Genomic DNA, 25753 nt, shown 5'->3' with positions numbered 1-25753 from the left:
GTGCTATATTTTGGAAGAGTTTGATAAGGATAGGTGTTAGCTCTTCTCTAAATTTTTAATAGAATTCGCCTGTGAAGCCAACTTGCCCTGGGCTTTTGTTTATTGGAAGATTTTTAATCACAGTTTCCATTTCAGTGCTTGTGATTTGTCTGTTCATATTTTCTATTTCTTCCTGATTCAGTCTTGGCAGGTTGTGCATTTCTAAGAATTTGACCATTTCTTCCAGTTTGTCCATTTTATTGGCAGAGGGTTGCTTGTAGTAATCTCTCCTGATCTTTTGTAATTCTGCAGTGTCAGTTGTTACTTCTCCTTTTTCATTTCTAATTCTATTGATTTGAGTCTTCTCCCTTTTTGTTCCTGAAGAGTCTGGCTAATGGTTTATCAATTTTGTTTATCTTCTCAAAGAACCAGCTTTTAGGTTTATTGATCTTTGCTATAGTTTCCTTCATTTATTTTTATTTCTGATCTGATCTTTATGATTACTTTCCTACTGCTAACTTTGGGTTTTTTTTGTTTTTCTTTCTCTAATTGCTTTAGGTGCAAGGTTAGGTTGTTTATTTGAGATGTTTCCTGTTTCTTAAGGTAGGACTGTATTGCTATAAACTTCCCTCTTAGAACTGCTTTTGCTGCATCGCATAGGTTTTGGGTCATCGTGACTCCATTGTCATTTGTTTGTACGTATTTTCTGATTTCCTGTTTGATTTCTTCAGTGATCACTTCATTAGTAAGTCGTGTATTTTTAGCCCCTGTGTGTTTGTATTTTTACAGATATTTTCCTGTAATTGATATCTAGTCTCATAGCGCTGTGGTCAGAAAAGATACTTGATACAATTTCAATTTTCTTAAATTTACCAAGGCTTGATTTGTTACACAAGATATGATCTATCCTGGAGAATGTTTCATGAGCACTTGAGAAAAATGTGTATTCTGTTGTTCTTGGATGGAGTGTCCTATAAATATCAATTAAGTCCATCTTGTTTAATGTATCATTTAAAGATTGTGTTTCCTTATTTATTTTCATTTTGGATGATCTGTCCATTAGTGAAAATGGGGTGTTAAAGTCCCCTGCTATGAATGTGTTACTGTCTATTTCCCCTTTTATGGCTGTTAGTATTTGCCTTATGTACTGAGGTGCTCCTATGTTGGGTGCATAAATATTTACAATTGTTATATCTTCTTAGATTGATCCCTTGATCATTATGTAGTGTCCTTCTTTGTCTCTTCTAATAGTCTTTATTTTAAAGTCTATTTTGTCTGATATGAGAATTGCTACTCCAGCTTTTTTTTGGTTTCCATTTGCATGGAATATCTTTTTCCATCCCTTACTTTCAGTCTGTATGTGTCTCTAGGTCTGAAGTGGGTCTCTTGTAGACAGCATATATAAGGGTCTTGTTTTTGTAAACATTCAGCTAATCTGTGTCTTTTGGTGGGAGCATTTAATCCATTTACATTTAAGGTAATTATCGATATGTATGTTCCTATTCCCATTTACTAAATTGTTTTGGGTTCGTTATTATAGGTCTTTTCCTTCTCTTGTGTTTCTTGTCTAGAGAAGTTCCTTTAGCATTTGTTGAAAAGCTGGTTTGGTGGTGCTGAACTCTCAGGTTTTGCTTGTCCATAAAGGTTTTAATTTCTCCATCAAATCTGAATGAGATCCTTGCTGGGTAGCGTAGTCTTGGTTGCAGGTTTTTCTCCTTCATCACTTTCAGTATGTCCTGCCACTCCCTTCTGGCTTGTAGGGTTTCTGCTGAGAGATCAGCTGTTACCCTTATGGGGATTCCCTTGTGTGTTATTTGTTGTTTTTCCCTTTCTGCTTTTAATATGTTTTCTTTGTATTTAATTTTTGACAGTTTTATTAATATGTGTCTTGGCGTGTTGCTCCTTGGATTTATCCTGTATGGGACTCTCTGTGCTTCCTGGACTTGATTAACTATTTCTTTTCCCATATTAGGGAAGCTTTCAACTATAATCTCTTCAAATATTTTCTCAGTCCGTCTCTTTTTCTCTTCTTCTTCTGGAACCCCTATAATTCGAATGTTGGTGCGTTTAATGTCATCCCAGAGGTCGCTGAGACTGTCCTCAGTTCTTTTCATTCTTTTCTCTATATTCTGCTCTACAGTAGTTATTTCCACTATTTTATCTTCCAGGCCACTTACCCATCTTCTGCCTCAGTTATTCTGCTATTGATCTCATCTAGAGTATTTTTAATTTCATTTATTGTGTTGTTCATCATTCCTTGTTTCATCTTTAGTTCTTCTAGGTCCTTGTTAAATGTTTCTTGTATTTTCTGTATTCTATTTCTAAGATTTTGGATCATCTTTACTATCCTTATTCGGAATTGTTTTTCAGGTAGATCATATTTCCTCTTCATTTGTTAGGTCTGGTGCGTTTTTATCTTGCTGCTTCAACTGATGTGTGTTTTTCTGTCCTCTCATTTTGCTTATCTTACTGTGTTTGGGGTCTCCTTTTTGCAGGCTGCGGGTTTGAAGTTCCCTTTGTTTTTGGTGTCTGTCACCAGTGGCTTAGGTTCGTTCAGTGGGCTATGTAGGCTTCCTGGTGGAGGGGACTAGTGCCTGTGTTCTGGTGGATGAGGCTGGATCTTGTCTTTCTGGTGGGCAAGTCCACGTCTGTTGGTGTGTTTCTGGGTGTCTGTTAACTTATTATGATTTTAGGCCGCCTCTCTGCTAATGGGTGGGGTTGTGTTCCTGTCTTGCTAGTTGTTTGGTATAGGGTGTGCAGCACTGTAGCTTGTTGGTCATTGGGTGAAGCTGGCTGCTAGTGTTGAGATGGAGATTTCTGGGACATTTTCGCCATTTGATATTATGTGGAGCTGGGAGGTCTCTTGTGGACCAGTGTCCTGAAGTTGGCTCTCCCACCTCACAGGCACAGCACTGACTACTGGCTGCAGAACCAAGAGCCTTTCTTCCACACGGCTCAGAATAAAAGGGAGAAAAAGTAGAAAGAAAGAATTAGTAGAAATAGAAAGAAGGAAAGAAAGAAAGAAAGAAAGGAAGAAAGGAGGGAGGGAGGGAGGGAGGGAGGGAGGGAAGAAGGAAGGAGGGAAGGAAGGAAAAAAGAAAGAAGGAAGATAAAGTAAAATAAAGTAAGATAAAATAAAAGAAAGTTATTAAAGTAAAAAATAACTATTAAGAAGAAAACATTAAAAAAATGGACGGATAGTACCCTACAACAAATGGTGGAAGCAAAGCTATACAGACAAAATCTCACACAGAAGCATACACATACACACTCACAAAAAGAGGAAAAGGGGGAAAAAATCATAAATCTTGCTCTCAAAGTCCATCTACTCAATTTGGGATGATTTGTTGTCTAAAGGAGGGAAGGAAGGAAAGAAAGAAAGAAGATAAAGTAAACTAAAATAACGTTACTAAAATAAAAAATAATTTTTAAGAAAAAAAATTTTACAAAAGGATGGATAGAACCCTACAACAAATGGTGGAAGCAAAGCTATACAGACAAAATCTCACACAGAAGAATACACATACACACTCACAAAAAGAGGAAAAGGGGAAAAAGTCATTAATCTTGCTCTCAAAGTCCACCTCCTCAATTTTGGATGATTCGTTGTCTATTCAGGTATTCCACAGATGCAGGGTACATCAAGCTGATTGTGGAGCTTTAATCCGCTGCTTCTGAGGATGCTGGGAGAGATTTCCCTTTCTCTTCTTTGTTTTCTCAGCCCCCGGGGCTCAGGTTTGGATTTGGCCCCGCCTCTGAGTGTAGGTCGCCGGAGGGCGTCTGTTCTTCGCTCAGACAGGACGGGGTTAAGGGAGCAGCTGCTTCGGGGACTCTGGCTCACTCAGGCCGTGGGAGAGGGGTACGGAGTGCGGAGTGAACCTGCGGCAGCAGAGGCCGGCGTGATGTTGCACCAGCCTGAGGCGCACCATGCGTTCTCCCGGGGAAGTTGTACCTGGATCCCAGGACCCTGGCAGTGGCAGGCGGCACAGGCTCCCCGGAAGGGGCGTGTGGATAGTGACCTGTGTTCACACACAGGCTTCTTAGTGGCGGCAGCAACAGCCTTAGCATCTTATGCCCGTCTCTGTGGTCCGTGCTTTTAGCCGCGGCTCACGCCCATCTCTGGAGCTCCTTTAAGCAGCGCTCTTAATCCCCTCTCCTCCCACACCAGGAAACAACGAGGGAAGAAAATGTCTCTTGCCTCTTCGGCAGGTCCAGACTTTTCTCCGGACTCCCTCCCACCTAGTCGTGGTGCACTAACACCCTGCAGGCTGTGCTCATGCCACCAACCCCAGTCCTCTCCCTGCACTCTGACTGAAGCCCGAGCTTCAGCTCCCAGCCCTGCCCACCCCGGCGGGTGAGCAGACAAGCCTCTTGAGCTGGTGTGTGCCGGTCGCCACTGATCCTCTGTGAGGGAATCTCTCCACTTTGCCCTCTGCACCCTTGTTGCTGTTCTCTCCTCCATGGCTCCGAAGCTTTTCCCCCTCCACCACCTGCAGTCTCTGCCCATGAAGGGGCTTCCTAGTGTGTGGAAACCTTTCCTCCTTCACATCTCCCTCCCAATGGTGCAGGTCCTGTCCCTATCCTTTTGTCTCTGTTTATTCTTTTTTATTTTTCCCTACCCAGGTACGTGGGGAGGTTCTTGCCTTTTGGGAGGTCTGAGATCTTCTGCCAGCGTTCAGGAGGTGTTCTGTATGAGTTCTTCCACATGTAGATGTATTTCTGGTGTATCTGTGGGGAGGAAGGTGATCTCGCATCTTACTCTTCTGCCATCTTCCAAAATCCCTAAGTCTGTATTCTTTATATATAAATACTCCCTAAACTCAAAAAACTCTATCCACACACCTACACATAGACAGCCCATTTAAAACAGGCTTTATGTACTGTGGTTTTCAAATGAAACTATACTAATAATATTACACTTTCATCTTTCATTTCTATAATTAACCTTCACAACATGCTTGTCAAAGAAGTAAAAGTCAGTGAACTACCAAAAAAAAAAAAAAGACTGACGCCTACTTCCCCATTTGCTAGACCTACATAAACTTGTCTAAGTAGCCAGAACACAGTTTTTCAATAGAGAAGATAAGTCTGGATTTGTCTTAAGAAATAACCAATAGTATATCTTGAGAACACATCTGAAATGTTTGTCTTTAATTTTTAAACAGTTACACAAATATATTACATAGAAAAGTTAAGTTAGTTGATCAGAGTTGCCCAAATTCATTATTTTACTTTAGAAACAGACATTGTAACATCTTCACACTCTCCTCAAAAATATCAGCCTCATCTGATAACTTCTGGATGATAAGTACTTCTCTACATTCCAAAAAAGGTACACACTATGAGAACCTAATGTGAACTGTTATCCCTTCATAGCTATTTGACTTCCAGTTAAAGCAGTCACTGCTCCAGGTCATTCCACTACAAACAGTAATTACTAACTTATCCCCTGATGTTTTTGACAGGCTTCAGATGGACACTGTTTACTTAAATCAATTTAGAAACTAAAGTACAGTTAGAATACAGTAAGTTGGTTGCATTTCTTAAAAACCCACAGTCACACCGCACGGGTTTGTGACCAGGGGCTGTCACAGTTCTCATTCTGGGTTATGGTTTTATGTTTAAATTATCCACATCAACCAGCAGCATCATTTGGGATTTCTGAGCAGACACTTCAAGCACAATTTCTGGACTGAAAGGGTGAAAAATGTCTGACAGCAATGCAAGCTTCCTCCATGCTGCCGGAGCAGGCAACTTAGACAAAGTAGTGGAATATCTCAAGGTGGGAATATACATCAATACCTGCAACCAGCCGTGTGGATGAAAGGCTCTTGGTGCTGCAGCCAGGAGTCAGTGCTGTGCCTCTGAGGTGGGAGAGCCAAATTCAGAACACTGGTCCACAAGAGACCTCCCAGCTCCACATAATATCAAATGGTGATAATCGCCCAGAGATGTCCATCTCAACACCAACACCCAGCTTCACTCAACGACCAGCAAGCTACAGTGCTGGACACCCTATGCCAAACAACTAGCAAGAGAGGAACACAACCCCATCCGTTAGCAGAGAGGCTGCCTAAAATCAAAATAAGTCCACAGACACCTCAAAACACACCACCAGACGTGGACCTGCCCACCAGAAAGACAAGATCCAGGCTCATCCACCAGAACACAGGCACTACTCCCCTCTACCAGGAAGCCTACACAACCCACTGAACCAACCTTACCCACTGGGGACAGATACCAAAAACAACGGGAACTATGAAACCACAGCCTGCAAAAAGGAGACCCCAAAAACAGTAAGATAAGCAAAATGAAAAGGCAGAAAAACACACAGCAGGTGAAGGAGCAATATAAAAACCCACCAGACCTAACAAATGAAGAGGAAATGGGCAAGCTACCTGAAAAAGAATTCAGAATAATGATAGTAAAGATGTCCAAAATCTTAGAAATAGAATACAGAAAATACAAGAAACATTTAACAAGGACCTAGAAGAATTAAAGATGAAACAAACAACACAGAACAACACAATAAATGAAATTAACAATACTCTAGAAGGGATCAATAGCAGAATAACTGAGGCAGAAGAATGGATAAGTGACCTGGAAGATAAAATAGTGGAAGTAACTACTGCAGAGCAGAATAAAGAAAAAATGGAAAGAACTGAGGACAGTCTCAGAGACCTCTGGGACAACATCAAATGCACCAACATTCAAATTATAGGGGTTCCAGAAGAAGAAGAGAAAAAGAAAGGGACTGAGAAAATATTTGAAGAGATTATAGTTGAAAACTTCCCTAATATGGGAAAGGAAATAGTTAATCAAGTCCAGGAAGCACAGAGAGTCCCATACAGGATAAATACAAGAAGAAACACGCCAAGACACACATTAATCAAACTGTCAAAGAATAAATAAAAAGAAAACAAATTAAAAGCAGCAAGGGAAAAACAACAAATAACACACAAGGGAATCTCCATAAGGTTAACAGCTGATCTTTCAGCAGAAACTCTGCAAGTCAGAAGGGAACGGCAGGACATATTTAAAGTGATGAAGGAGAAAAACCTGCAACCAAGATTACTCTACCCAGCAAGGATCTCATTCAGATTTGATGGAGAAATTAAAACCTTTACAGACAAGCAAAACCTGAGAGAGTTCAGCACCACCAAACCAGCTTTATAGCAAAGGCTAAAGGACCTTCTCTAGGCAAGAAACACAAGAGAAGGAAAAGACTTACAATAACAAACCAAAACACTTAAGAAAATGGGAATAGGAACATACATATCGATAATTACCTTAAATGTAAATGGACTAAATGCTCCCACCAAAAGACACAGACTGGCTGAATGGATACAAAAACAAGACCCATATATATGCTGTCTACAAGAGACCCACTTCAGACCTAGAGACACATATAGACTGAAAGTGAGGAGATGGAAAAATATATTCCATGAAAATGGAAAACAAAAGAAAGCTGTAGTACCAATTCTCATATCAGGAAAAATAGACTTTAAAATAAAGACTATTAGAAGAGACAAAGAAAGACACTACATAATGATCAAGGTATTGATCCAAGAAGAAGATATAACAATTGTAAATATGTATGCACCCAACATAGGAGCACCTCAATACATAAGGCAAATACTAACAGCCATAAAAGGGGAAATCGACAGTAACACAATCATAGTAGGGGACTTTAAAACCTCACTTTCACCAATGGACAGATCATCCAAAATGAAAATAAATAAGGAAACAGAAGCTATAATTGATACACTAAAAAAGATGGACTTAATTGAGATTTATAGGACATTCCATCCAAAAACAACAGAAAACACATTTTTCTCAAGTGCTCATGGAACATTCTGCAGGATAGATCATATCTTGGGTCACAAATCAGGCCTGGTAAATTTAAGAAAATTAAAATTGTATCAAGTATCTTTTCTGACCACAATGCTACGAGACTAGATATCAATTACAGAAAAAGACCTGTAAAAAATACAAACACATGGAGGGTAAACAATACAGTACTTAATAACGCAGTGATCACTGAAAAAATAAAAGAGGAAATCAAAAAATACCTTGAAACAAATGACAATGAAGACACGATGAACAAAAATCTATGGGATGCAGCAAAAGGAGTTCTAAGAGGAAAGTTTATAGCAATACAATCCTACCTTAAGATACAGGAAACATCTCAAATAAACAATATAACCTTGCACCTAAAGCAATAAGACAAAGAAGAACCAAAAAACACCAAAGTTAGCAGAAGGAATGAAATCATAAAAATCAGATCAGAAATAAATGAAAAATAAATGAAGGAAATGATAGCAAAGATCAATAAAACTAAAACCTGGTTCTTTGAGAAGGTAAACAAAACTGATAAATCATTAGCCAGACTCATCAAGAAAAAAAGGGAGAAGACTCAAATCAGTAGAATTAGAAATGAAAAAGAAGAAGTAACAACTGACACTGCACAAATACAAAAGATCATGAGAGATTACTACAGGCAGCTATATGCCAATAAAATGGACAATCTGGAAGAAACGGACAAATTGTTAGAAATGCACAAGGTGCCAAGACTGAATCAGGAAAAATTAGAATATATGAACAGAAAAATCACAAGCACTGAAATTGAAACTGTGATTAAAAATCTTCCAACAAACAAAAGCCCAGGACCAGATGGCTTCACAGGTGAATTCTATCAAACATTTAGAGGAGAGCTAACACCTATCCTTCTCAAACTCTTCAAAAATATAGCAGAGGGAGGAACACTCCCAAACTCATTCTATGAGGCCACCATCACCTTGATACGAAAACCAGACAAGGATGTCACAAAGAAAGAAAACTACAGGCCAATATCACTGATGAACATACATGCAAAAATCCTCAACAAAATAGCAGAAAACAGAATGCAACAGCACATTAAAAGAATCATACACCATGATCAAGTGGGGTTTTTTCCAGGAATGCAAGGATTGTTCAATATACGCAAACCAATCAATGTGATACACCATATTAACAAATTGAAGGAGAAAAACCACATGATCATCTCAATAGATACAGAGAAAGCTTTTGACAAAATTCAAAAACAATTGATGATAAAAAATCCTGGAGAAAGTAGGCAAAGAGGGAACTTTCCTCAACATAATAAAGGCCATGTATGACAAACTGACAGTAAACATCGTCCTCAATGGTGAAAAAATGAAAGCATTTCCAGTAAGATCAGGAAAAAGACAAGGTTGCCCACTCTCATCACTCTTATTCAACATAGTTTTGGAAGTTTCAGCCACAGCAATCAGAGAAGAAAAGGAAATAAAAGGAATCCAAATTGGAAAAGAAGAAGTAAAGCTGTCACTGTTTGCAGATGACATGATACTATACATAGAGAATCCTAAAGATGCTACCACAAAACTACTAGAGCTAATCAATGAATTTGGTAAAGTAGCAGGATACAAAATTAATGCACAGAAATCTCTGGCATTTCTATACACTAATGATGAAAAATCTGAAAGTGAAATCAAGAAAACACTCTCATGTACTACTGCAACAAAAACAATAAAATATGTAGGAATAAACCTACCTACGGAGACAAAAGACCTGTATGCAAAAAATTATAAGATACTGATGAAAGAAATTAAAGATGATACAAATAGATGGAGAGGTATACCATGTTCTTCGATTGTGAGTACCAACATTGTGAAAATGACTCTACTACCCAAAGCAATCTATATATTCAATGCAATCCCTATCAAACTACCACTGGTATTTTTCACAGAACTAGAAGAAAAAATTTCACAATTTGTATGGAAACAAAAAAGACCCCGAATAGCCAGAGCAATCTTGAAAATGAAAAACGGAGCTGGAGGAATCAGGCTGCCTGACTTCAGACTACAGTACAAAGCTACAGTAATCAAGACAGTATGGTACTCGCATAAAAACAGAAACATAGATCAAAGGAACAGGATAGAAAGCCCAGAGCTAAACCCACACACATATGGTCACTTATCTTTGATAAAGGAGGCAAGAATGTACAGTGGAGGAAGAACAGCCTCTTCAATAAGTGGTGCTGGGAAAAATGGACAAGTACATGTGAAAGTATGAGATTAGATCTCTCCCTCACACCATAAACAAAAATAAGCTCAAAATGGATTAAAGACCTAAATGTAGTACCAGAAACTTTCAAACTTTTAGAGGAAAACATAGGCAGAACACTCTATGACATAAATCGCAGCAAGATCCTTTTTGACCTTCCTCCTAGAGAAATGGAAATAAAAACAAAAATAAACAAATGGGACCTAATGAAACTTCAAAGCTTTTGCAGAGCAAAGGAAACCATAAACACGACCAAAAGACAACCTTGAGAATGGGAGAAAATATGTGCAAAGGAAGCAACTGACAAAGGATTAATCTCCAAAATTTATAAGCATCACATGCAGTTCAATAACATAAAATCAAAAAACTCAATCCAAACATGGGCAGAAGACCTAAATAGACATTTCTCCAAAGAAGATATACAGACTGCCAACAAACACATGAAAGAACGTTCAACATCATTATTCATTAGAGAAATGCATATCAAAACTACAAGGAGATATCATCTCACACCAGTCAGAATGGCCATCATCAAAGAATCTAGAAACAATAAATGCTGGAGAGGGTGTGGAGTAAAGGGAACACTCTTGCACTGCTGGTGGGAATGTAAAATGGTACAGCCACTATGGAGAACAGTATGGAGGTTCCTTAAAAAACTACAAATAGAACTACGATATAACCCAGCAATCCCACTACTGGGCGTACACCCTGAGAGAACCATAATTCAAAAAGAGTCATGTACCAAAATGTTCATTGCAGCTCTATTTACAACAGCCCGGAGATGGAAACAACCTAAGTGTCCATCATCAGATGAATTTATAAAGAAGATGTAGCACATATATACAATAGAATATTACTCAGCCATAAAAAGAAACGAAATTGAGCTATTTGTAATGAGGTGGATAGAGCTAGAGTCTGTCATACAGAGTGAAGTAAGTCAGAAAGAGAAAGACAACTACCATATGCTAACACATATATATGGAATTTAAGGAAAAAAATGTCATGAAGAACCTAGGGGTAAGACAGGAATAAAGACACAGACCTACTAGAGAATGGACTTGAGGATATGGGGAGGGGGAAGGGTAAGCTGTGACAAAGCGAGAGAGAGGCTCTCTCACTATATATATGGTGTATATATATATATACACTGCCAAACGTATGGTAGATAGCCAGTGGGAAGCAGCCGTAGAGCACAGGGATATCAGGTCGAGGCTTTGTGACCGCCTGGATGGGTGCTACAGGGAGGGTCAAAGGGAGGGAGACGCAAGAGGGAAGAGATATGGGAACTTATGTATATGTACAACTTGTTCATTTTGTTATAAAGCAGAAACTAACACACAATTATAAAGCAATTATACTCCAATAAAGATGTAACAAAAAAAAAGAGGATATCGACCGTAACACATTCATAGTAGGGGATTTTTACACCCCACTTTCACCAATGGACAGATCATCCAAAATGAAAATAAGTAAGGAAACACAAGCTTTAAATGATAAACTAAACAAGAAAGATTTAATTGATATTTATAGAACATTCCATCCAAAAACAACAGAATACACATTATTCTCAAGTGCTCATGGAACACTCTCCAGGATAGATCATATCTTGGGTCACAAATCCAGCCTTGGTAAATTTAAGAAAATTGAAATCGTATCAAGTATCTTTTCCGACCACAACGCTGTGAGACTAGATATCAATTACAGAAAAAGACCTGTAAAAACTACAAACATATGGAGGCTAAATAATGCACTACTTAATAACGAAGTTATCACTGAAGAAATCAAAGAGGAAATCCAAAAATACCTAGAAACAAATGACAATGCAGACACGATGACCCAAAACCTATGGGATGCAGCAAAAGCAGTTCTAAGAGAGAAGTTTATACCAATACCATCCTACCTTAGGAAACAAGAAAAATCTCGAATAAACAAGCTAATCTTGCATCTAAAGCAATTAGAGTAAAAAGTACAAAAAAAATCCAAAGTTAGCAGAAGGAAAGAAATCATAAAGATCAGATCAGAAATAAATGAAAAATAAATGAAGGAAACGATAGCAAATGTCAATAAAACTAAAAGCTGGTTCTTTGGGAAGATAAACAAAATTGATAAATCATTAGCCAGACTCATCAAGAAAAAAAGGGAGAAGACTCAAATCCATAGAATTACAAATGAAAATGGAGAAGTAAAAACTGACACTGCAGAAATACAAAAGATCATGAGAGATTACTACAGGCAACTCTATGGCAATAAAATGGACAACCTGGAAGAAATGGACAAATTCTTAGAAATGCACAACCTGTCAAAACTGTATCAGGAAGAAATAGTAAATATGAACAGATCATCACAAGCACTGAAATTGAAGCTGTGATTTAAAATCTTCCAACAAACAAAAGCCCAGTACCAAATGGCTTCACAGGTGAATTCTATCACACATTTAGAGAAGAGCAAACACCTATCCTTCTCAAACTCTTCCAAAATATAGCAGAGGGAGGAACACTCCCAAACTCGTTCTACGAGGCCACCATAGCCTGATACCAAAACCAGACAAGGATGTCACAAAGAAAGAAAACAACAGGCCAATATCACTGATGAACATAGATGCAAAAATCCTCAACAAAATGCTGGCAAACAGAATCCAACAGCACATTAAAAGTATCATACACCATGATCAAGTGGGGTTTTTTCCAGGAATGCAAGGTTTCTTCAATATACACAAATCAATCAATGTGATACACCATATTAACAAACTGAAGAAGAAAAACCATATGGTCATATCAAGAGATGCAGAGAAAGCTTTTGACAAAATTCAACACACATTTATGATACAAACCCTCCAGAAAGTAGGCATAGAGGGAACTTTCCTCAACATAATAAAGGCCGTATATGACAAACACACAGCCAACATCGTCCTCAATGGTGAAAAACTGAAAGCATTTTCACTAAGATCAGGAACAAGACAAGGTTGCCCACTCTCACCACTCTATCCAACATAGTTTTGGAAGTTTCAGCCACAGCAATCAGAGAAGAAAAGGAAATAAAAGGAATCCAAATCGGAAAAGAAGAAGTAAAGCTGTCACTGTTTGCAGATGACATGATACCATGCATAGAGAATCCTAAAGATGCTACCACAAAACTACTAGAGCTAATCAATGACTTTGGTAAAGTAGCAGGATACAAAATTAATGCACAGAAATCTCTGGCATTCCTATACACTAATGATGAAAAATCTGAAAGTGAAATCAAGAAAACACTCCCATGTACCATTACAACAAAAAGAATAAAATATCTAGGAATAAACCTACCTAAGGAGACAAAAGACCTGTATGCAGAAAATTATAAGACACTGGTGAAAGAAATTAAAGAGGATACAAATAGATGGAGAGATATACCATGTTCTTGGATTGGAAGAATCAACACTGTGAAAATGACTCTACTACCCAAAGCAATCTATACATTCAATGCAATCCCTATCAAACTACCAGTGGCATTTTTCACAGAACTAGAACAAAAAATTTCACAATTTGTATGGAAACACAAAAGACCCTGAATAGCCAAAGCAATCTTGAGAAAGATAAGCGGAGCTTGAGGAATCTGGCTCACTGACTTCAGACAATACTACAAAGCTACAGTAATCAAGACAGTATGGTACTGGCACAAAAACAGAAAGATAGATCAATGGAACAGGATAGAGAGCCCAGAGATAAACCCTCGAACAGATGGTCACCTTATCTTTGATAAAGGAGGCAGGAATATACAGTGGAGAAAGGACAGCCTCTTCAATAAATGGTGCTGGGAAAACTGGACAGGTACATGTAAATGTATGAGATTAGATCACTCCCTAACACCACACACAAAAATAAGCTCAAAATGGATTAAAGACCTAAATATAAGGCCAGAAACTATCAAACTCTTAGAGGAAAACATAGGCAGAACACTCTATGACATAAATCACAGCAAGATCCCTTTTTACCCACCTCCTAGATAATGGAAATAAAAACATAAATAAAGAAACGGGACCTAATGAAACTACACAGCATTTGCACAGCAAAGGGAACCATAAGCAAAACCAAAAGGCAGTCCTCTGAATGGGAGAAAATATTTGCAAATGAAGCAACTGACAAAGGATTAATCTCCAAAATTTACAAACAGCTCATGTAGCTCAATAACAGAAAAACAAACAACCCATTCCAAAAATGGGCAGAAGACCTAAATAGACATTTCTCCAAAGAAGATATACAGATTGCCAAAAAATACATGAAAGAATGGTCAACATCATTAATCATTAGAGAAATGCAAAGCAAAACTACAATGAGATATCATCTAACACCAGTTAGAGTGGCCATCATCAAAAAATCTAGAAACAATAAATGCTGGAGAGGGTGTGGAGTAAAGGGAACACTCTTGCACTGCTGGTGGGAATGTGAATTGGTACAGCCACTATGGAAAACAGTATGGAGGTTCCTTAAAAAACTACAAATAGAACTACCATATGACTCAGCAATCCCACTACTGGGCATATACCCTAAGAAAACCATAATTCTAATACAGTCATGTACCAAAATGTTCATTACAGCTCTATTTACAATAGCTAGGAGATGGAAACAACCTACGTGTCCACCATCTGATGAATGGATAAAGAAGATGTGGCACATATATACAATGGAATATTACTCAGCCATAAAAAGAAATGAATTTGAGCTATTTGTAATGAGGTGGATGGACCTAGAGTCTGTCATACAGAGTGAAGTAAGTCAGAAAGAGAAAGACAAATACCATATGCTAACACATATATATGGAATTTAAGGGAAAAAAAGTCATGAAAAACCTAAATGTAAGACAGGAATAAAGACACAGATCTACTAGAGAATGGACTTGAGGATATAGGGAGGAGGTAATGTAAGCTGTGACAAAGTGAGAGAGTGGCATGGACATATATACACTACCAAACGTAAAATAGATAGCTAGTGGGAAGCAGCCACGTAGCACAGGGAGATCAGCTCGGTGCTTTGTGACCACCTAGAGAGGTGGGATAGGTAGGGTGGGAGGGAGGGAGACACAAAAGGAAAGAGATATGGGAACATATGTATATGTATAACTGATTCACTTTGTTATAAAGCAGAAACTAAGACACCATTGTAAGGCAATTATACTCCAATAAAGATGTAAAACAAAAAAACAAACAAACAACAGCAACAACAAAAACCCCACAGTGGTCTGCAATATCCACATCTATATCCCTTACACTGTTAACACTAGAGTTTCATAAAACAGATATTTGCTTGTTGGATCAATCGTGTTGCACATAATCTTTGGACCCCTACTTTAGGCCCAACACTGGACTAAAGTATGTGTTAATAAAGATGTTTTAATGTAAACCAGACCCCAGGTCTTATTAACTCCATATACTTTATTTCAAATCATAACTCTATTCACTTTTGTCTCAAAACCATTTTTTAAAAAAAATCTATCATACTGGAAACAAAGTTTTGAAAGAGATTTTAATCATCTTGTATCTGATAACTGTCCCAAATAATATCTAATGCAAAATTATCACAAAGAAACACACACACTGACACACATCCCTGGAATATTCTAAAATATATTCAAATATTTAAACAGTGAGATCCAGGTGCTCATAATTCAGAGCATAGAAATCTAACTAATGTTAAGCAGAGTATCTTTTAGATTGTGCAAACCCCATACAGGATTAACAATGCAGACCTAACCATATCTGAGAATATACTTTTCTTGACACTCCCCCCAACAAATGTGTCACACATCTATAGTAACAAAATGAAAGCCAAAGGTAGCCATTTTTTAAAAAATGATCTTCACACAGAAACAAGAAAAGAATGAGAATCATACCAGAAGCCAAATCCTCATTTTAATGTGGATTTGGTAAACCAGACTCTTCCCTACTTAAGACCGTCTATAAAGCACTTTAAAATTTCCAGAGAGGCTATAGCAATTGTATATTTATATATTTTAAAACACGTACATCCCATAGCAAACCCCAACGAAGATGAAATCAAGAGAAATCTCTGACCTTTCTTCCGAAAGGCTAATAGGTATTTACTTATCATCCATAACATATGGAATGAGAGGAATGTCTTTATAATATTAAAAAATTAAGACTTCAAGTAGAGATCCTCTCGCCTCTTCTTACTAGACCTCACTACTACTACTGCTGCTGCTGCTATTACTACTACCACCACCACCATCACCACCACCATCATCACCACCACTAGAGGGATTCTCTAGTGTGTTGGAAGACATCCTCTCCTGGGGCAATTACACTTCAATTTCTACAGCAGAAACTTCCATTTGATCACTATCTGCTACTTCTCTCTCTTCAGAATAAACTTGACAACCTCTCCTCTTCTTTTTTAAAGAAAATTCATTTAATAACTGTACACACACACACCCACCCAAGTGTACAAGATTTATTTAGAAGGCTTTTCTTAAAAGGTCCAAAAGTTACAGCAGGTATGTAATATTATACATATATTACTCCCTTCGTTCCCACAGGTCATCATTTATTAAAAGCTTCTTTGGTGCCAAGTATTAAGCACTTTTCATGCATTACCTGGTCTAATCCTCACATAACCTTAAAATGTAGATTCTATTCTTACCACCTCTTTAGTGAAGAAAGTAGTGAGGCTTACAGAGGTGAAGTATTCCAAGGTTCTTCCCAGACTGAAGCTCTCTTAAGTCCCTGAGTAAAGCCATTATCTATATTTTGCTCTAATAAGGGAACGTTTACTAAAAGGTAACCAGTTTTTAGGTGTATTTTAATGATAGTTCTCTCCCTGTCAATCAGACTGGCATGTAAATACAATGCAAATAATGAAATAAAGAGACTGGCAGGCACATAAAACATCATTAAAATTTTCCTTCTCAAGATGGAGAAGCTGCTATTATAATGTGGCTTGTAAAGAGTATGTAATTAAGGTTAAAACAAGAATACACCCTTTTCAAATGATTAAATTAAAACCTCTGACTCATAACTTAAAAAACAATTTAATTTAAATCCAAGTAGTACTGAATTAGGTGTCATTTTTTTCTCTAAATATTTTTTTATTTCCTCTGATTTCTTCAGTGATCTCTTGGTTATTTAGTAACGTATCATTTAGCCTCCATGTGTTTGTATTCTTCACATTTTTTTCCCTGTAATTTATTTCTAATCTCATAATGCTGTGGTCAGAAAAGATGCTTGATATGATTTTAATTTTCTTAAATTTACCGAGGCTAGATTTGGGACACAAGATGTGACTTATCCTGGAGAATGTTCCGTGTGCACTTGAGAAGAAAGTGTAATCTGCTGTTTTTGGATGGAATGTCTTATAAATATCAGTTAAATCCATCTGGTCTATTGTGTCATTTAAAGCTTCTGTTTCCTTATTAATTTTCTGTCTGGATGATCTGTCCATTAGTGAAGTGTTAAAAGTCCCCCACTATTATTGTGTCACTGTCGATTTCCTCTTTTATAGCTGTTAGCATTTGCCTTATGTATTGAGGTGCTCCTATGTTGGGTGCATATATATTTATAATTGTTATATATTCTTGGATTGATCATTATGTAGTGTCCCTTCTTGTCTCTTGTAACATTCTTTAAAGTCTATTTTATCTGATACAAGTATTGCTACTCCAGCTTTCTTTTGATTTCCATTTGCATGGAATATCTTTTTCCATCCCCTCACTTTCAGTCTGTATGTGTCCCTAGGTCTGAAGTGATTCTCTTGTAGACAGCATATATATGGGTCTTTTTGTAGCCATTGAGCGAGCCTGTGTCTTTTGGTTGGAGCATTTAATCCATTCACATTTAAGGTAATTATTGTTATGTATGGTCCTATAACTATTTTCTTAACTGCTTTGGGTTTGTTTTTGTAGGTCCTTTTCTTCTCTTGTGTTTCCCACTTAGAGATGTTCCTTTAGCATTTGTTGTAGAGCTGATTTGGTGGTGCTGAATTCTCTTAGCTTTTGTTTGTCTGTAAATCTTTTGATTTCTCCATTGAATCTTCAGGAAATCCTTGCCAGCTAGAGTAATCTTGGTTGTAGGTTCCTCCCTTTCATCAAATATATCATGCCACTCCCTTCTGGACTGTAGAGTTTCTGCTGAGAAATCAGCTGTTAACCTTATGGGAGTTCCCTTGTGTGTTATTTGTTATTTTTCCCTTGTTGCTTTTAATAATTTTTCTTTGTCTTTAATTTTTGTCAATTTGATTACTATGTGTCTTGGCGTGTTTCTCCTTATCCTTCCTGGGACTCTCCTGTACTTGGGTGGCTATTTCCTGACCCATGTTAGGAAAGTTTTTGACTATAATCTCTTCAAATATTTTCTTGGGTCCTTTCTCTCTCTCTTCTCCTTCTGGGACCCCAATAATGTGAATGTTGGTGCATTTAATGTTGTCCCAGAGGTCTCTTAGGTTGTCTTCATTTCTTTTCATTCTTTGTTATTTATTGGTTCCATAGCAGTGAATTTCACCATTCTGTCTTCCAGGTCACTTATCCATTCTTCTGCCTCAGTTATTCTGCTATTGATTCCTTCTAGTGTATTTTTCATTTCAGTTATTGTATTGTTCATCTGTTTGTTCTTGAATTCTTCCAGGTGTTTGTTCTTGAATTCTTCTAGGTCTTTGTTAAACATTTCTTGCATCTTCTTGATCTTTGCCTCCATTCTTTTTCCAAGGTCCTGGATCACCTTCACTATCATTATTCTGAATTCTTTTTCTGGAAGGTTGCCTATCTCCACTTCATCTAGTTGTCTTTCTGGGGTTTTATCTTGTTCTTTTTATCTCATTCCTTGTTCCTAAATAGTCCTCTGCCTTTTCATTTTGTCTATCTTTCTGTGAATGTGGTTTTTGTTCCATAGGCTGCAGGATTGTAGTTACTCTTGCTTCTGCTGTCCTAGGTCTCATTTTTGAAAATGAGGATTATACACAAAGATTGTCTTTAGCATTGGGGGTGGGAGAAGTTAAGTCTGGGCATAAAAGTTGCCAGATTTAGCAAATAAAAATACAGGGCACCCAGTTAAATTTGTATTTCAGAAGTATGTCCCATACAATGTTTAGGATATACTAAGAAAAGTATTCATTGTTTATCTGAACTCAAATTTAACTGGGTGTCCTGTATTTATCTAGCAACCTAAGCTAAGGAGGAAGAACTAAATGGACTCAGTTTTAGCCCTAATATGTTCTTGGTTTTTTTGTTTGTTTGTTTTTTTAAGCAACAGTTTAAAGGGAAGTAAAAAATATAAGCTTTTCTGGCAGGTTTAAACCAAAGGAATGTTTCACTTTGAGTTAATGTTTAGTGGAAGCTCTGAAAACACAAGCGCTACTTCCATAGCTACTTTGTTATGTGATCATTAAAATAAAGAAGCTCTAAGCTCAGTCTGTCATTGTATGCAGATGATTTATAAATGATTTTCCTCCTCCTTCCTTCTCCCTCAAAAAAAAAAAACAAAATGCAGTGAAGTACTTGCAGCAAACCTAATCTGATGTGAAAACCAAAACAAACAACAAACAAAAATGAAAATAGCTTTTACTACCTGCCAGGTGCAAGTCATCAGGGCCACAGATCTTCGGCACCTTCTTAAGAATCTCATAAAATAGTGTCATTAGTTAGTTATTTGCACCTCAAAGCAGAGTCCAATGTAAACATTCGAGATCAGGTAGAAAAAGAAGAGAAGCTATCATTTTCCTTTAGAACCCAGGCCTCAGTCATTCAAGTTGATTTATTAATTTTTATAATGATTGGAACATTAATTCCCCTATATGCCAGGTACTGTGCCAGGCCACACTTTCTTTCTGCCTCCCCAGAGTCCAGACTAGCTGGTAAGAGATTACTAGGATATGCCCAATAAATATTATAACAGAGGTATGTATAAAAAGTCGACTTCCTCACTCCTGGCCTAAAAGCCAGTTAGAAAATTCACATGGAAAACCAAAACCATGTCCATGATTTATTGATAAATAACTTGTAAGTCATAGTGTTTTCTGTGGTGGACATTTTGGTTTTGTATAAGTTGAAGGGAACACTTCTGAGATTCCTCCAGTCTCAGGGTGATACCAGGCCAGGTTCTCTAGGCTGGTTCTGTTTAGTTTAGAATCCTTGGCTCAGCCTATACCCTAAATCCAAAACTAGCCAAATCACCATGCAAGGGAGAATGGCCATTCTCCTGCGGGCAGTGGCCCAGCCTGAGCACAGCACAATAACCTGTGGTGTTTGAAAAGCTACAAGTGCTCAGGTTCCACCCAAGACTACTCTACTACTCCACTCTAAGGATGGGTTCCAAAAAAAAAAAAAAAGACTCCCCAAGCAATTCAAATGTACAGCTTTGGTTAAGAACACTACCTAGCCAAATGACGCAAATCACATCAGGCTGCTCTCATATTAGGGCTGCACAGGATGTTCATCCATCCTGAGGTTAATTGTCTCCCCACCAGGTGACTTAAAAAAAAAAAATCACAAGAATGAATGTGTTCTTTCTTTAGCGCTATTTCATGGACTAAAATACTCTAAGATGGCTCAACTTTCATCCAAGCTGCCTGCTGAGGCCATGGTGAAACCCCTTTGAGGGCAAATATACAGGAAACATTCAATAGCTCATGAAACAGCTTTACTTTAATGTTTCAGAAAACGAAAGAAAACAAAAACTGGGGATAGGAGATGATCTTTTAGATACACTGCACTGCCTTATATATGAGGTCATGAACTGTGTTCAAGGGAACAGTGCATTACACTCAGATTTTGCTGGGTTTAGTATATAAAGGAGGCAGAAAGGGAAGGATGTGTGGTTTAAATCCACTGCAACAACAAAAACTCCAAATGAAGCAGTCATTTCTTCCTGAGTTCATGAGTGACCCCTGTGTGACAGAGTAAATTATCTGATCATTTGATGTTTAGACTACTGCATACTCAAATAGAGAAAAAAACATTTCCTTGAAATTCAATAATACCACCAACATTTTATGCTGCAAATACAGCACATTTCAAAAAAATAAGTAAAAAGATATTTTAAATAAGTCCAATGTTCTCAATCTTGCCTGCTTTATGTATTTACAACAACATGCAGTTCTCTGGCTCAACCCCATTTCCCCATGCCAAAGTCAATTCAGAAAGCAATCCCTTCACTAGATAGACACTAAGGACCAGGAACAATAAAAGGAATAACAAGTACTTCAATGGCCTCTATCATCAGACAGTTCCATAGTGCACATATATGATGTCACATCAAAATAGAGAAGAGCATAAGGGTACAAGGAAGACAGACTGATAACTGATGGCACCTTCCATAACTAGACCCCTGTAAATATAGCTCCTCTAACCACGAGCACTCCACACCAGCCCCGGATAAAACAGGTCCTGTTTGTGTGAGGGGATGCCAATTTTTTAAGATAAAGGAACAGAGGCCTCCATTAACAGATTTGATTAACAGAAACAAAACTAAAACTCTGTCTCCACCCTAAATAAGCATCAATTAGTTATTAAAAACTGTAGTGAGTTTTTCTATTCTGTATCATAGCAGGATAAAAATAATCTAGGATCTTTCAGTGCTATTTTTTAAAATAAGAATGTGTATTCTATGTAGTTAAATTCCTTTTACTGTCTCCCAAAAGCTTAAGAAACCAGCACTTACGGATACAATCTGAACCATGCACAAATCTAAACATAAAGGCTTGAAATGCCATAAATATGCATACTGTTCACAACAAATGTTCATAGACAGTATCTTGTTTTAGCCTCCCAGGAGCTTCATGAGATATTAGGAACATCCTCATTTTACAAATGATAAAGCTGAAGCACAGAGATGCTAAACATCTTGCCTAAGATGACTCTGGATCCTGCTGTCTCCTTCCAAACTCAGGAAAAAAAAAAAGAAAAAAAATATTTTGCTTACACCCAGGTTTACTACACCACCCAGGCTTTTCTGAGTAATGCAGTAAAATCAGGTATTGATACTGTCATATATGAATGCTGAATGTCATGCCCTCTCCAAGTTCTATAGCAACTGTTCACTTTTACATGGTCAGGAACACCCCTTTGTGAAATCTAATGAAAGCGAAGGAATTCCCACCCCATAAAAAAGCACATATGCAAATGTTCATAGTAGCATTATTCATAATAGCCAAAAAATGGAAACCAAACCACCCAAATGTCCATCACCTGATGAATGGATAAACAAAATGTGGTATATCCATACAGAGGAATATCATTCAGCCAAAAAAGAAATGGTGTACTGATACAAGATGGATAAAGCTTGAAAACATTATGCTAAATAAAAGAAACTAGCCACAAAAGACCACATGTCATATGATTCTATTTACATGAAACATCCAGAATAGGCACATCAATAGACACAGAAGGTAGATTAGTGGTTGTCTAGGGCTCTTGGTGGGTTGGAGGGAAGTGGGGAGTGACTGCTCATGGGTGTGGGTTTTCTTGTTGAGCTGATGAAAATGTTCTAAAATTGTGTGGTGGTGGCTGCAAAGCAATAAACATACTTGAAAACCATTGAATTGTACACTTTAAAAGGTGTATTGTATGGTATGTAAATTATAGCTCAATAAAGATGTTATGGGACTTCCCTTGTGGTGCAGTGATTAAGAATCTGCCTGCCAATGCAGGGGACATGGGTTCGAGCCCTGGCCTGGGAAGATCCCACATGCCCATGGAGCAACTAAGCCCGTGTGCCACAACTACTGAAGCCCGTGCACCTAGAGCCATGCTCCACAACAGAAGAAGCCACTGCAATGAGAAGCCCGTGCACCACAACGAAGAGTAGCCTCAACTTGCCGCAACTAGAAAAAGCCTGCATGCAGCAACCAAGACCCAATGCAATATTTTTGTATTTATTTACAAAAATAAATAAATTTATTTTAAAAATACTAAAAAATAAAAATGCTATTTTAAAAAATCATTAAAAATGCACATACAAATAACATTTCCCAGATAACTTCTGAGGGTTTGCTAAAGCCCAGAAGCCCATCTACAGGTACAGCACAAGGTCCAAGACAGCACAGGTCCAAGACACAAAGTCAGTAACTCTTGCTCTATAGAAACAAGAATCATCCTATTTTCTTTGTTTTACAGATTAAGTCTTATTTCAGTTCCCCCCACCACAACTACCAAGCCTATGTCTCCTACTTTTTAAGATCACTACTTCATTTATTGGTTCATGTGACCACAGTTTTCAATATTAATTCATTAAAAACCATTAAATACTTTCATAAATATAACTTTAACAGCTACAAAGAACTTTTAGTAATTGAATGACTATTGCTTGCAAGGCATAGTTGGAATTCAAAAATGTAAAAGATACAACTTCTGCCCTCAAGGAGCTTAAAATCTAACAAGTGCGATAAGAGTGAAACGAACAACAATACACAAAACAGAAGGTGAATCTTGCACTAAAAAGGCCAGGGAAGATCAGTGAGGAAGAATGATTGAAGGAAAGCTTCTTGGCAGAGGTGGACATTTAATGATAAATGTTGAAGAGTAGGTAGGATTTGAACGTGCAGAGGAGTAAAGAGAATTTGAGATGCGAGGAGAAGTGGGGATGTTTCATAATAGTTCCTAGGGACCACGAAGATGGGCCTTAATGTCAAGCTAAGGATCCTGACTTTATTTGGTAGGCTCAGAGAAGCCAAACAAGGCTGCTGAGTACGGTAGTTAGCGAATCAAAGCAGTATATTAAGAAGATTAATTGTTCAGTAATGTGTGGGTACACGTAGAAGAGAGAAATGGAGACAAGGAAACAAACTGGGAGTCTATTAAACAGTATGAAGTGAAAGGGCTACGCTCTCTGCCCTGTGTCTGTTCACGTGGTAAACCTACAACCCAGAAATGGTTACTGCCCACGAGAACAGGCACAGGGCAGATCAGCACGTTTACCTGACTGGAATGACTGAGTATTCCGCTCTTAAGAGACAAAGAGGAAACAGGAGGTTACCTAAAATGCTTCCAAACTACACAAAGCGATGTTAAACACAGGTACTGGGAAAGAGGGTAGGAGGCCTGAGTCAAGTGACACCGCCCCGCAAAGAAAATGCCCTGCCGAAATCTCCAGACCAGCTTCCCTAGGCCAAGAACCTTCGCCCTTTTACTTCCAATCCCCGCCCAACCCCTGAGAGACCCTCCACCTCCCCTTCCCCTTCCGCTCTGGCTCACTTGTCCCGGATGATGGTCTGCAGCTCCCGGATCTGATCATTCATTGGCAGGAGCTTAAGCTGCGCCCCAATCTGTCGGGAGAGTTCGCAGTCCCCTAGGAGGGAGTCGCTGGCTGGCGCGTCAGAGTTGCCAGTGCCACCGTTGCTCTCTGAGTTGAGGGTGGCGCCGCCGCAGGCCTGAGAGTCCCGCTCAGCCGGTACGCTAGAAGAGCTTACTCTCCCCCTGAGGAGAGTCAGCTTGCCCGCGAAGTCGCTGTTTCCCCCGGCATGGTCCGGGATCAGTTCGCCAGCTTGCTGCAGCTCGGGGTTTTGGGTCGAGGCACAGTTTACTTGCTGGTTGTGACAGGGCATGGTTTCCAGACACCGTAACTCCGTGGCCATACACCAGGCACCAGGCCGTCCCCGACCCCTAAGGATGAAGGAGAGCAGGGAGAACGGACCAAAGCTCCTATGTTCTCCCGGTCGCCCCGCCTCCTCGCAACCTCTAACCGCCGCTGCCCTCTCACCCCTTTGGCCTCCACCGCTTCCTTTTCGCACATTACGTCCCGGCCCCGCCCACACCAGACTTACAGCCCGCCTAGACACTCGATTGGCTTCGCTCCCTGCCACTCTGCAGCGAACGGCCTGTTAACCCTTTGCGTTGCCCCGGCTGCGTGGGGGTCCCACACCGAACTTGGCAGACAAGGAGAGGCCAGGGATATTTGGTTTCCGGGTCTCCCGGGAGCCTCTAGGGATTCTGCCTGCAGAACTTTGAGTGAGTGATAGATCCGGGAGAAAACTAAGGCTGGAGAGTGCTAAAATGATGACACACAAAGACCCATGTTTTCAGACTTTGTGTCCTGGCAGAAAAGTTAAACTTCAGTAACTGCATCTACTGTATGCTTGTCTGTGTAGCCCAAAAAGGAAGTTTAAAAATGCCTAGCAGCATGCTGAAGAGCCTGCCCTCTACTAGACTGTTGTACCAGCTGCAGCTTCCCAAGTGTGCTTGACTACTAGAGCTTTCCTTATCTTTATTGGTTGGACCCTACACTGTACAGTTACCATGAGGATTCTGACAGCATTTCAGACCCACTACCGCTTTGCTTCTTTTAAATACTTGGAAAGACACTTTTTTTTTTTTTTTAGCGTGAGGATATAGTATAAAGGCTTGAGCTAAGAATGTCTAGGGCAGTGCTTTTCAACACCTTTGTGTGTTAGAACAATTATAAAGTTTGTTAAAATGCAGGTTGTCGTGGCCTACCTTTGAGATTCTGATTCAGTAGATCTGAGATGGGACCCAAGAATCTTTATTTTTAACACGTAACCCAACAATTCTGATTTTTTTTTAAATGGTACTTTTTGAGAACAGTGGCTTACAGGCTCCCTTTTTGAAGAGCTACAAAATCAGAAACCTGCTAATTCTACTAAAAAATTATTGAGCAGTATTTAACAATTTCCCTCCTGTCTCTGGACTTGACTTTGTCCATCCATAAATGAGGTGCATTAACTATTTGACCCCTAAATGTTCTTCCAATTTTGAC

General features: G+C 38.6%; 1 protein-coding gene across 1 annotated transcript in view; it reads right to left on the bottom strand.

Moving 5' to 3' along the window:
* Positions 1–24760, bottom strand: part of UPRT (uracil phosphoribosyltransferase homolog) — a 39612-nt gene extending 14852 nt beyond the window's left edge. The window contains exon 1 of the mRNA XM_032618681.1: positions 24235–24760. Coding sequence (XP_032474572.1) covers positions 24235–24614 — 380 coding nt within the window. The 5' untranslated portion in view covers positions 24615–24760. The remainder of the gene's footprint in view (positions 1–24234) is intronic.
* Between the last annotated feature and the right edge of the window lie 993 nt (positions 24761–25753).

The sequence above is a fragment of the Phocoena sinus genome, chromosome X (genome assembly GCF_008692025.1).
Source record: "Phocoena sinus isolate mPhoSin1 chromosome X, mPhoSin1.pri, whole genome shotgun sequence".
Classification (NCBI taxonomy): domain Eukaryota; kingdom Metazoa; phylum Chordata; class Mammalia; order Artiodactyla; family Phocoenidae; genus Phocoena; species Phocoena sinus.
The sequence above is the reverse complement of the archived record's forward strand: the minus strand, read 5'-3'. Positions and strand labels throughout refer to the sequence as shown.